The sequence below is a fragment of the Hevea brasiliensis genome, chromosome 5, assembly GCF_030052815.1.
Source record: "Hevea brasiliensis isolate MT/VB/25A 57/8 chromosome 5, ASM3005281v1, whole genome shotgun sequence".
NCBI classification, from domain to species: domain Eukaryota; kingdom Viridiplantae; phylum Streptophyta; class Magnoliopsida; order Malpighiales; family Euphorbiaceae; genus Hevea; species Hevea brasiliensis.
The window spans coordinates 96,420,916-96,434,987 of NC_079497.1; the positions used below are offsets into that span (position 1 = coordinate 96,420,916).

At 32.2% G+C, this 14,072-nt stretch overlaps 1 protein-coding gene across 1 annotated transcript; it reads left to right on the forward strand.

Moving 5' to 3' along the window:
- The first annotated feature begins 13,053 nt into the window (after nucleotides 1-13,053).
- On the forward strand, nucleotides 13,054-13,737 carry LOC110672147 (uncharacterized). Its single transcript, XM_021834843.1, has 2 exons — nucleotides 13,054-13,459; nucleotides 13,679-13,737. Exons 1-2 carry the CDS (start codon nucleotides 13,054-13,056, stop codon nucleotides 13,735-13,737), a joined length of 465 nt encoding a protein of 154 aa, XP_021690535.1.
- The last annotated feature ends 335 nt before the right edge of the window (nucleotides 13,738-14,072 follow it).

The following is a 14,072-nucleotide window of genomic DNA, read 5'->3' on the forward strand; positions in this document are numbered from 1 at the left end:
CCATCACATCTCATGTGAGGTTCAATCCTTTACCTAGCCCCTAATGCTCAAAATCTCAGGTACATCCATTATTGACTTATCTTGCATTAGTTAAGTTGATCCCATTGAGCCAGTAATTATGCAAATAATTTTAATGTCCTCAGGTACATCCAATATTGGCCACCAAACCATTTACATATTTAAAACATCTCATGCTTAACAATTATTCTTAAGAAAATCTCTTAAATTAATTGCATCTTATGCAACTATTTAAAATTTCTTAAAATAATTGCCCCAATGGAGGGCCTATGTTATAATTACTTTAATTATAGTATTTCCAACTTAATCATTTGTTTGGAAGATTTTATAGTCATCCTAATTACTATTAAGGTCTCACTTTGCACATTATCCATTTAGCATGCATATATCATATAATTGCATACATTCCCATACATCTCATGCATTCATGGATAAGCAGTAAATATCGTATGATCATGGACTTTCTAAGGGATTCAATTATGAGCCACCATGAATTGAATCAGGGCATTCCTAGGTGTATTTCATTCATTCATTTTACAAGAGTTGCTGAAGGAGTACATAATTAACACTTGATCTTGAATTCCTCCCACTGGTCCCACCAATGCTCTTGACCTCCTTGAACTTCTTGCAATCCAATTACATAGTAATCCTTGGCATACCAAGGCGAATTTACAAGAACTTAAATAAATGAAATTACAACCCAAAAATTATTACAAACTTAATAATATATGCCTAAAATAAATTAAAATAAATTAATTAATTTACAATCCCAAAGAAACATAAAAGAAATAAATCCAATCACATTGGTCTTTTATAGTCCATGATCATCCATCATGCATATCACTATTTAACAATTAAATAAAACATACATATTTAAATTAAATTGAATATCTCATATTCAACTTAAAAATCCAGATTTGAATATGATTCAAATAAATTTAAAAATTCAGATTTGAATCTCATTCGAACAAATTTAAAAATTCAGATTTGAATCACATTTAAACAACCTTAAAAATTCAGATTTGAATCATATTCAAACATTTTTTAAAAAATTAGATTTGAATCACATTCAAACATTTTTAAAAAAATCGGATCTGAATATTATTCAATCAACTTTAAAAAATCAGATTTAAATATGATTCAAACAACTTTAAAAATTCAGATTTGAATCACATTCAAACAACTTTTAAAATTCAGATTTTAATCACATTCAAACAATTTTTAAAATTATGATTTGAATCATAATTTAATTGTGTGATTAAAACTATTAATTAAACATTTTAATTAGTCAAAGAATAGGCCTTAGATCATACAACAATTGCATAATTAAAAGCCAATCCATGAACCACCCATGGAAGCCAAACCATGCGCACCATTGATGGTGTTTTTTCAAGCATGTCGCCACACCTCCATTGCAACCAGCAATGGATAAATCATCTCATGATCAAAACACACAATTAATTATATAATCAACAAACTAAATGGCAAATATAGTGGCTCTGATACCAATTGAAGGAACAGAAGCGTGAAAAACACAAGTTTATACCATTGAATTAAAAAATTTTCACCTAGGGTCACATGCATCATGCAAGATTTATTTTTATCTATTTGATTTCAATGATAAACAACATATTAAAACTATTTTAATATGTTTTTGGATCTGTATTTTCCATTTAAGATTTTAAAATTAATCAGATTAATTTTAGAACCCTAGATTAAATAAAAAACCATTACACTAACCTCTTGATGCACTGCAGCATGTCTGCGCCTTTGAGATTCGTCTTCAGGACACCAGATATTGTCCCTCTAACTTGTCCACACCAAGAACACCTATGGCAACCCTTGAACAGCTTCTAAAGCTTTTTCTATTAATTTGAAATTCAAGTTCTGTCTTTTAAGAGATTAAAGATGTAAACAGGACACTAGAAACAATTTCTAGTGTTCTTAATTCAAGAGATTGATGGCTAATCTCTTTGAATTGATGAGAGATGAAGAAGAATAGATGGAGAGCCGCAAAATGGCGTGACAAAGGAGGAGCGGCTGCTGGTTGCTTTTCTTTTTTCATAACAACACTTATATAGCTAGGTTAACACATTAAACCCTTGCCACATGTCACCCTTTGATTAGCTCTAGGTTTAAGTGACCCAATCACATTGTGCCAAGTGTCAAACCTATATTTAATCTTAATTTTAATCATCTTACATGATTAAAAAAAAACATTTGGCAAGCTTATGTGTAATCCCATGTGTCACCATCTCATGGTGCCACGTGTCACACTGTGAAATGACCAAAATGCCCCTGTGTCTTAATTTTAAGTTCTCAACCCAAAATGATTATTTCTCTTCTTCTAATTAATTTATATCAAATATAAATTAATTAATTAATCTCTATTAATTAATTTCTCATTAATTAAATTCATATTTAAATACTTTAAATATAAATTTAACTTATACTACACATCCAATAATCTAGATTTGGTTTCAAGTCATGCTAGGGACTTTGCAATCTAATTGCAAACCAAACCTATTTAATTAATCAATTAAACTCTTTAATTAATTAATTAAATCATATTTAAATAGGTGATAACTTGTGTATGTGTGTGACTGACTAGGCTCATCACTAATTGGCAATGAGACATGATATCAACTCTTAATATCATCAGAACTCTTTCTTACCATAAATGATTTCTCTAAATCATTTTATGCACCTCATAGACCATGGTTAATACCTAGTATAGCATGCCATGGCCACCCAATTAGTAATAAGGTTTACCTTAAATGAACCTATAATCATATGTTACCATGCACTAGAATCTCTCTGTTACAAAATCCCAACTCAAGCTGGAGTCATGGTTTATGTCAAACTCCATTTGCTATGAATATTATGTTCTCTTTTAATTTTAGTTCTTGATTAAAAATATTTTTCTCATCAGAAATTCCTTTCTGAATAAATCTATCTGTCCTGGCCAGGAACTTGAAACAACAAGAACAATTAAATGAACATAGAATTTTATCTCTATTTACTTAGAGGAACAAATTCCATCTTGATCAACACCTACCTGCATATATAACTAGTAGGAGCCAACACATGCCCATATACCCATACATAGTACAAGTATGAAAGCAGTATCAAACTCAAATCACCTATATACATGATAACTGTGCTATCTCAGGTCTATATGCACTGATATGATTTATGACAATACATTGACAAGAGTAAACTCCATGTGCTTGTCATAAGTGTCACTGGTTCGGCCTACTTATCATTTATAAGTGCCTATCATGTTTGTCATATGGCATGAGACTCACCATTCCATCTTATTTATATCTCATATAAATAACTTGGTAATAAACATGAATACAATCTTTCTTGATAAGTCATGTCCTTATTATGAAGTATCCTCGATTGTGAACCTATTTATGATACTTTGTCCTAGAAATACTGTCACTCATATTCTTAACAACTTAAGAATAATATTTCTAACAAAATATCAATGGACCTTTTCCATTTCACATAAATATCTTATGTGAAATGCCTTTTATTAATAAAACATGTGTAAGATACATACTAAATGATATGCTCTAGGGCATACTACTAACATCTATAGTATGTGGGGCAGGAGTATTGCATAGATAAGAAAAAGGCTAAATGGTACAATCAAAGGTTGTATTCTCACTACTCTTCACTGATTTTGGCTACAGAAACCCATAGCTTCCACTCTATAATAAATGCTATGAGCAACATGGAAGTGGGAGCTATCATTGAAGGGATTATGGATCTGAAAAGTACTAAGGCCGAGAAGTCCACTATTCCTTAAGCCATAGATGCTGGGAGGTTCAGTCAATTGATTAAGACCACTTTTTCATTTGGAATTAAGAAAGAAAAAAGAGGAAAGTTTGCTTGAAAACAAAAGAATAATAAGTTCTAGAATAGGATCAAATCTAGTCTTGGAATGGGGAGTGGATCGAGTTTGGGTTTAGATACATCGTGGTATGTGAAAAGTGGAAAACCCATAAGCGACCCTACAAAGCCTCATAAAAGCAAGCAGGGTCAAGTAATATGGCTCAACCAACTATAAGGCAAGTTGCTATGGTTCCTTCTCAGGGCAGAGGATACGGGAGAGGAAGAGGGACTTCTTCCTTAATGGCAAGTTCTCAAGGAAGGGTACAACACTGACTCAGATCTTCACCATAACACAACAAGAAGCAAACACCTCCAACACAATGGTGTCAGGTAAAATTCATATGGGAAGTTTCAATGTGTATGTTTTGATTGATCTGAGTGCTTCACATTCTTTTGTTATCTTAATACAATCCAAAGGCTAGGAATAATGGTTTCAAGGCTAGAGTGTCCATTGTTGGTCAGTGGACCTAAAAGTAACCTTTCATGACAGATATGATCTATTACACCTGTCCCGTTATGGTTGAGAACAAATGCCTTCCAGCTGACCTAGTGGTTCTAGAGTTGATTGACTTTGACATCATTCTAAGGATGGATTTGCTCTCTGTTAATTATGCTACCTTGGATAGTAAAAATAAGGTAGTGAAGTTTAGGTGACAAGATGGGTCAAAAGTAGTGTTTCAAAGAGATTAGATACTAGTTTGAAGGGGGTGATTTCTATTATGCAAGCTAGAAAGATGCTCAAAAAAGGATATAGATGGTTCTTAGCTCATATCAAGGAAGTTAATGTGACAAGAGACAAACTAAGGTTAGTTCTAGTGGTGAAAGAGTTCTTAGATGTTTTTCCAAAGGAATTACTTAGGTTACCACCGAAAAGGGAGATAGACTTTGAGATTGATATAGTACCTGGTACTAGACCTATTTCTATCCCTCCTTACAAAATGGCCCCTATAAAACTAAATGAGTTAAAGGAGCAGTTGTAGGATTTAGTAGATAAGAAGTTCATCAGACCGAGTACCTCTCCATAGAGTGCTTTGGTACCATTTATTAAAAAGAAGATGGTTCTCTAAGGCAATGCATAGATTATAAGTAGTTGAATAAAGTAACCATAAAGAATAAATACCCTTTGCCCTGTATCAATGATTTGTTTGATCAGCTAATAGGAGCTAATTGTTTCTCTAAGATTGATTTAAGGTTTGGATATCACCAATTGAGAATCAAAGAGACAGACATGCCAAAGACCATTTTCTGAACCAGATACAAGCATTATGAGTTTCTTGTGATGCCATTTGAGTTAACTAATGCCCCAACTGCATTCATGGATCTCATGAATAGGGCATTTAGACCTTTTTTAGATCACTTTGTGATCATCTTCATCAATGACATCTTAATGTATTTCAAAAGCTTAGAAGAGGACATATAACATCTGAGAGTGGTTCTGTAGACTTTAAAAGAGCATCAGTTATATGTCAATTTTTCAAAGTGCGAGTTTTGATTGAAGAGTATATCTTTCTTAGGGCATGTGGTGTTAAAGAATAGTATTGAAATGGACCATAAGAAAGTTAAAATAGTGGTAGATTAGCCAAGGCCAACCACCGTGGTAGAGATCAAAAGCTTCCTAGGCTTGACTATGTCACACCCTACTCCTCGTAAGATGTAACATGCTTCCGTAGTACACCTAATGAATTACCGTACTTCGCCTACCGGTAAACCATTAAATATACTACAAGGGATTTTAAAACAATTTTCGTTCATTTTTAAATTGGTGGGTAAAATTATTTTTTTCCAGATATTGAAAACCTTTATTTAAAGTCCAAACATAAATCAAATTTTTAGATATTTAAAATCTCCACAATTTTTACAAAAATTTCGGTAGAGTGCCATTTGTATTTTGAGAAAAAAGTTCTTCAAAACCTAAAAAGAAAGACACTCCCAATATATTTCTCAACCACAACTTCATTATTCAATTTCATTTCACAAATCAGCACAAGCAACTCAATACACAGTTTAAATTAAATCAAATATTGAAACATCTCATTAAGGTAACAAAATTAATATTTACATTCATGGGAGCATTAAAGATTTAGTAGTACAAAACTTTATAAGTATATAAAATCTCAAGATAATATTACAATAATTTGTATTTGATTACAGTCTAAAAATATATTACAAAGGAGTTTATACAACTGCTCAAATGAAATTAGATACATATAATTACAGAATTATATCAAAATCTAATGTACAAGGGTATACCTATGATATACCCGAAGATAGTTTCACAGTGTCTTTCAGTAATCTCGCTCAGCTGCTTTATATTTTCTTTCACCTGCGACAGCATACAAAGTTATCGCTAAGTGGTGAACTCAGTGGTGCACAACTAATAATTTAAAACTTAATACAATTTATGCTTTGACAACTCATAACAAACAAAAATTTAAAATTTCTAAATTCTTCAAAATTCATAACATCCAGAAATCATTATTTTCATTCATGCAAATTATTCATTTGAATAACATTTTGATCAAATAATAACTATTTATCTACATTTCTTTTAAATCATGAATCAATACAAAAATTTTTAATCACTGACAAATTATTTATTTCAACTACAATTTATCAAATTATGCATAATTTAAAAGGTATTGCCAATAATTCACACAGTTGGACCCATGACACAAAATTCATAATAGATGCCGTGTTGTACACCACGACATTTCAAACTCTCTTAATAACCAAGGCTAAAAGGGAGGAACAAAGACTAGCTAGTATATATGAGTACTCATCCAAACTCTTCCCCAACTGGCAAGCTAGAGAGGAAGGAACTAACCCCATCTAGTGGAGGAAATATCTCACTAGACAAGCTAATGAGAATTCAAAATATATTGCCATGTCAACTGTGGTTTCAAATTATATTCAAAATAATTTCTATTTACAAAAGTGTTTACAAACCGTTAACATATTTAATCATTATAAATTCATGCTCAAGGTTGGCAACACATCAAACTTAAAATTTACAATTATCCAAACCATGCAATAAATCCTTAAATGCATAAGAAAATTTATATTTAAATTATACAATTTCATTCAATAAGTTAAAATTCTCAACACAACAAAATCATAAATCATAAAATAAACTTGTTCAAATCAATTTGGAAGTGAAAAATAACAAAAGAGTTAGTTGTGCACAAACCTCTTATCTAGGCTTGTCCTGGTTTAATTCTTCCTCCTTCCTTGGAAGAGGGCTCCTTTCCCACTAAAATACATAACTAAAGTGTTTCAATATATGTTCAATTTATTTCTAACTAATAAATTTAATAATTAAATTTTATACACTTAATTTATCCCATAAAATTGAGTCTTTTGTACTTAGTATAATTGTGGCTATATTTGTACTTATATTTGTATAGTAATTTATATAGGAGGGACTAGTGCAGTTAGAGCTCCAACGCTCTGTGGAATTGGGGCCTCTCCTTATACGTCAGCCGTATCAGACTGCTCTACCGTTTTATCCCCCTTGTCCATATCTATTCATAGGATTTTTTTTTCTACTTCCAGTACAACCAACACAAAGAGATTCCTCCCCGTTAGTTCATATTTATGATGTAAATATATTATATGTATCAAACATTCAAGTAGTTGTACTTATAAAAAAAATATTTCAAATTTACAGTTCAAAATTTACTTTAAAAATTAGCTCTGATACCACTAAACATGTCACACCCTACTCCTCGTCAGATGTAACATGCTCCCATAGTACACCTAATGGATTACCGTACTTCGCCTATCGGTAACCCATTAAATATACTACAGGGGATTTTAAAATAATTTTCGTTCATTTTTAAATTGGTGGGTAAATTTTTTTTTTCAGATATTGAAAACCTTTATTTAAAGTCCAAACATAAATCAAATTTTTTGATATTTAAAATCTCCGCAATTTTTACAAAAATTTCGGTAGAGTGCCGTCTGTATTTTGAGAAAACAATTCTTCAAAACCTGAAAAGAAAAACACTCCCAATGTATTTCTTAACCACAACTCCATTATTTAATTTTATTTCACAAATCAGCGCAAGCAACTCAATACACTAAATTAAATCAGCATTGAAATATCTCATTAAAGTAACAAAATTAATATTTACATTCATGGGAGCATTAAAAATTTAGTAGTACAAAACTTTAAAAGTACATAAAATCTCAAGATAATATTACAATAATTTGTATTTGATTACAGTCCAAAAATATATTACAAAAGAGTTGATACAACAGCTCAAATGAAATTACATATATATAATTACAGAATTACATCAAAATCTAATGTACAGGGCATATCTATGATATACCCGAAAATAGTTTCAAGTGTCTTTCAGTAATCTCGCTCAGCTGCTTTATATTTTCTTTTACCTGCAATAGCATATCAAGCTATCGCTGAGTGGTGAACTCAGTGGTGCACAACTAATAATTTAAAACTTAATACAATTTATGCTTTGACAACTCATAACAAATAAAAATTTAAAATTTCTAAATTCTTCAAAATTCATAACATCCAGAAATCATTATTTTCATTAATGCAAATTATTCATTTGAATAACATTTTTATCAAATAATAACTATTTATTTATATTTCTTTTAAATCATGAAACAATACAAAAATTTTTAATCACTGACAAATTATTTATTTCAACTACAATTTATCAAACTGTGCATAATTTAAAGGGCATTGCTAATAATTCACACAGTTGGACCCATGACACAAAATTCATAATAGATATCGTGTTGTACACCATGACATTTCAAACTCTCCCAATAACTGAGGCTAAAAGGAAGGAACAAAGACTAGCTAGTATATATGAGTACTCATCCAAATTCTTCCCCAACTGGCAAGCCAGAGAAGGAGGAACTCACCCCATCTAGTAGAGGAGATATCTCACTAGACAAGCTAATGAGAATTCAAAACATATTGCCATATCAACTGTGGTTTCAAATCATAGTCAAAACAATTTCTATTTACAAAAGTGTTTACAAACCATTAACATATTTAATCATTATAAATTCATGCTCAAGGTTGGCAACACATCAAACTTAAAATCTACAATTATCCAAACTATGCAATAAATCCTTAAATGCATAAGAAATTTATATTTAAATTATACAATTTCATTCAATAAGTAAAAATTCTCAACACAACAAAATCATAAATCATAAAATAAACTTGTTCAAATCAATTTGGAAGTGAAAAATAACAAAAGAGTTAGTTGTGCACAAACCTCTTATCTAGGCTTGTCTTAGTTCAGTTCTTCCTCCTTCCTTGGAGGGCTCCTGTCCCACTAAAACACATGACTAAAGTATTTCAATATCTGTTCAATTTATTTTCAATTAATAAATTTAATAATTTAATTTTATAAATTTAATTTATCCCATAAAATTGAGTCCTTTGTACTTAGTATAATTGTGGCTACAAATCATTCGACCATTTGGTCAAAATATTGACTTTTTCATACTAATTAGATATGATAATTCTAATTATACCCACATACCACATTTTGAGTCATATTTTCATTGGCATTGATTGCCAAATTCAATTCAAAGCCTATTAGGGTTAAATCTTAAAATTTCAGTTTTGGGTTACTTATTTATACTATTCCATTGGTCTGTCTACAGTAGAAATTTGGCTAAGTGTCCTTCACCAAAGTTGTTACTTATTGTCTTATCTTTAATTCTCTTTTTGAATCACTCCATTTGGAGTTTTTTAGCCAATGATATGGCTATTTGAACATGGCTGGCCGGATTGGTTTAACCCAGATTTTCTAGGCACCTATGTGATTATGGCAGTTTTGGACCATTAACTTTGGGTGGCAAAATGGTTTAGTTATGGATAGAATTTGGATTGGTTTTCTTCATGAAAGTTGTAGTACTATGTCCTAGCTTTCTAATGGTTCAAAAATCAGGTCATTTGGACCTTCCTAGACCATGTTATGGCCAAATGAATGAACATTGTTTATTTGGTCATTTTTGTACAGTGGCAGAGTGCTAATTCCGGGTTTAACCTAATTGTTCACTAACTTAGAGTCACTTTCTGGGCATGGTTTCTCATAAAAAATTTGTCATTATGTGTCTATTTTCATCTCCAAATGGCCTCACACCAATTGGAGTGGCAGAATTACTGTTTTGGTCCCTGAAAGGGACCTAAGTCAGGCTATCTAGAATTGGAACCCTACCTATCCGAATTTGGTTTTACTTCTAACCATTTAAACACATCCTAATTTGTCTCAATTGACCATTTTGAGTCTCATTTAGGTCAAAATACATCAATTTACTAATTTCTTAAATTTCCTCCCCAAAACCCTAAGGGTTAGGAAGCCTAATTCTTCAATAGCTTCAAATCATGAAATCAAAGTGCATAAACATTATCTACACACTCAATCTAACTTGCCTACATATTTAATTGCATCCAAACCCATCAAATCCTATTCATCTCTAACATGGACGAATTTAATGGGTTACTATACATGCATGATTTCTTTTTCATTTGTTTCTACAATAATTCATCCACATGAACTCAACTTCAAGCATTTATACTAAAGAAAGAGATTTGATTAACTTACCTCAAATTATGAATTTTCTAATTCTTCAAATCTCCTTCCTCTCCTCTTCTTTCACTTTCAACTATCAACCCAAGATGAAATTTCAATATTTAGTGTTAAGGATTATGAAGATCATGAAGGAAAGTAAGGTTTTGTGAGCTTTTAAGGTATGTTAATGGAGGAAAAAATGAGAGAGTTAGAGAGAGAAGATGGGGCGGCTTGGAGTGGCAAAGAAGAAGACCAAATTTCTTTTATTTTATTTTCATTTATTGTATATTTATCCTAAATTTTACTTAGTCAAATTAAGTCATTAATTTAAAATGAATTATGAAGTCATGCATGATGTCACACACATGATGTCATAATTCTTTATTTTCTTCTCTTTTCTTTTCTTCTCTTTTCTTTTCGTCACTTCTTTAATTTAATTATATATTTCACAATTTTAATTTCTCACATTTTATTGGACAGTTAGGTTAGGAGTCTAGGGGTGAATTAACTAAATTGCCCCTCGCTGGTTCAATCCGGTTTGCAAATTATTCGATATTTCTTCTGGATCTCTGACCTAATTATTTGACCTACTTAACAATTCTTTTCTGTGATTTTCTCTTTTTCACTATGTTTGTAATAGTCCTAAGGACCGCAGCGTCACATTTTACGGTTCAAAATTTGAGTTTAGACTGACCTCACAGTCATTCCCGAGGAGGTCACCCATCGCTGTGACTCTTGGCTCATTTAACTTTTTGTGTTCTGTTTTTCTTATTTATACTTAATTATTTGGCAATTACTAATTATTTGTGTTGAAGGCTTATCTAAGTGTCTTAGACGTAGTTTTAATCCCCTTAATTATTCAGACCGACACCGGTCACTGGAACAGTAGAATGCATAGACTGCTTTAATATAAGGGTGTTACAGACTAGCTATTATAGGAGATTTATATCAAACTTCTCCAAGATAGCTGCTCCTATGACTAGGTTAACTCAGAAGAATAGAAAGTTTGAATGGAAAAATCAATGTGAAGAAAGTTTTTAAAAGTTGAAAGAGTGTTTGGTTACGACACTAGTATTTGCTTTGCCTTAAGGGAATAAAGATTTCACAATGTATTGTGATGCCTCCAGGGTGGGGTTAGGGTGTGTTCTCATGCAAAATAGTAAGGTAATAGCTTGTGCTTTGAAGCAATTTAAGAAGTATGAAGCTAACTAACCCACCTATGATCTACAAATGGCATCTATAGTTTTTGCCCTTAAAATATGGAGACATTATCTTTATAGGGCAAAATATGAAATCTTCACATACCATAAGAGTCTCTAATACATCTTCAATCAGAAGAAGTTGAATTTGAGACAAATAAGGTCGGTAGAACTACTTAGTGATTATGATTGTACTATCCAGTACTCCTGGTTAAGGCAAATGTAGTCGTAGATGCCCCTAACCAAAAATCATTTGCCAGTTTGGCTCACATATCAGTGGAAAAATGGCCCATCTTGAAAGAGTTCCACCAATTGTTAGGCAAAGGGTTATAGTTGGAGTTATCAGCTGGAGGCACATTGATAACACAAATGAAAGTAGCACTAGTGCACTTGAGACAAGTGGCACAAAAATAGCTTAAAGATCCAAAATTAGTAAAGATAGTAGAGGCAATTTAGAAGGGTAAGAATAGTGAGTTTTGGTTTGATGGAAAAAGAGTTTTAAAGTATGGCAGTAGATTGTATGTACTAGATTGTGTATACATATCATAATGTTATGTCTGATGTACATCTCAGACCACCAAATTGTACCAAGATTTGAAGAAAGTGTATTGGTGGCCTTCTATGAAAAAAGAGATTTCTCAGTTTGTGTCTGCATGTGAGGTGTGTCAGAGGGTGAAGCTGGAACATCAAAAACTGACAAGGATGTTTAACCCACTGCCCATTTCATAGTGGAAATAGGAAAATGTGGCCACGGACTTTATTGTGGGTTTGCCAATAGCTCCAATATCCATGACTCAATAATAATGGATAAGTTGACTAAGACTGCCTATTTCATCCCTATAAGAGCTAACTATTCTATGGAGAAGTTAGCTTAGGAGTATGTTGCAGAAATAGTAAGATTGCATGGAGCTCTAATGACAATAGTTTCAAATAGGGGACTATAGTTTACTTCATGATTATAGCATTGTCTTCCAAATGAAATGGGTACCAGTTTGGTTTTCAATATCACTTTTCATCCTCAGACTAATGGATAGTTAAAAAGAACTATACAAACTCTAGAAGATATGCTAAGGATGTGTGTACTTAACTTTGGAGGATCATGGAAGAAGTATCTTCCTCTAGTTGAGTTTACATGCAACAACAACTATCACTTTAGTATTGGAATAGCACCATATGAGGCTTTGTGTCAGAAGAAATGAAGGTTCTAGTATGTTGGAAAGAAGTGGGTGAGCGAGCTCTAGCAGGCACTTAGTTGGTGAAAATAGCAATCAGACAATGCATTTAATCAAGGCAAGGTTAAATATAGCAGCCAATAGACATAAGAGTTATGCAAATCTTCGTAGAAAAAAAAAGTTTTCTAAGAAGGTGACATGGTGCTTTTGCAGGTATCTCCTATGAAAGGTGCAATCCAGTTTGGAGGTGAGAGTAAGCTAGCTCTAAGGTACATGAAGCCATATAAAGTGCTACAAAAGGTCAAAAAAGTATCTCACAAGCTAGGTTTACTGCTAGAGATGGAGAGGATCCATCCTGTTTTCCATGTTTTGATGTTACGAAAATGTGAGTTAGATCCGAACAAGGTTATAAATGAGTCGAATATGAAAATTTTAGAAGATCTTTCTTATGCTGATCAGCTTGTCCAGATTGTAGATACACAGATCAGAAGGTTAAGGAATAGGGAGATACCAATGGTTAAAGCCTTGTGGAGTCACCACAACATAGAAGAGTGCATGCAGGAGATCGTGACTCCATTTAACAGTAATATCCCACCTATTTTAGGTATGTTCTTGAATTGTTTAACATTTGGGGACAAATGTTCTTAAGAGGGGGAGAATGTAACATCTCCTAATCTTCGATGACCAAAATCAACCATGGAAGGAGGTTCCAAGTAGGTTTTATAAACCCTAGTAAGGATCTAGGAAGAGTTAGGGTTTGTAAAATCCTTGTTTTATCACAAAAGTTAGGTTTTGTAAATGTTCTTTTGTTTTTGGTTTTAAGGAAGAGTATTAAGGGTTGTTGTAAATGAGACTTTCAGTAGCCAGAAGAATGACCTTTAGTAGCCAAAAGTCCTTTAGACAGTAAGGGGTATAAATAGCCTTTATGGCTTGAAATTCTTTTAAAATAGGTATCAAAATTTTAAACTCTCTCTCTCTCTCTCTCTCTCTCTCTCTCTCTCTCTCTCTCTCTCTCTCTCTCTCTTTATTATTACATGCAAGAGTTAAGTTTCTCTCTATTTTGAAACAAGTTGATCCATTCTTAACAACTTGCATGTTTTGAATGCTTAAAGATCCATTAGAAATTCTAAGTATCAAGGGTTAAATTGGATTTCTTCCTCTGTCAATTTTCTTCTTTTCAAGCTCAAAGGAGAAAGATAGCTCACCCTAACCTTCAA

Bases quoted from the DNA above. Each gene is read 5' to 3' on its own strand.
- LOC110672147 (XM_021834843.1), top strand. From the start codon at position 13,054: ATGGTGCTTTTGCAGGTATCTCCTATGAAAGGTGCAATCCAGTTTGGA. The intron at 13,460-13,678 runs GTATGTTCTTGA...TTTGGTTTTAAG, and splicing joins TAATATCCCACCTATTTTAG to GAAGAGTATTAAGGGTTGTT.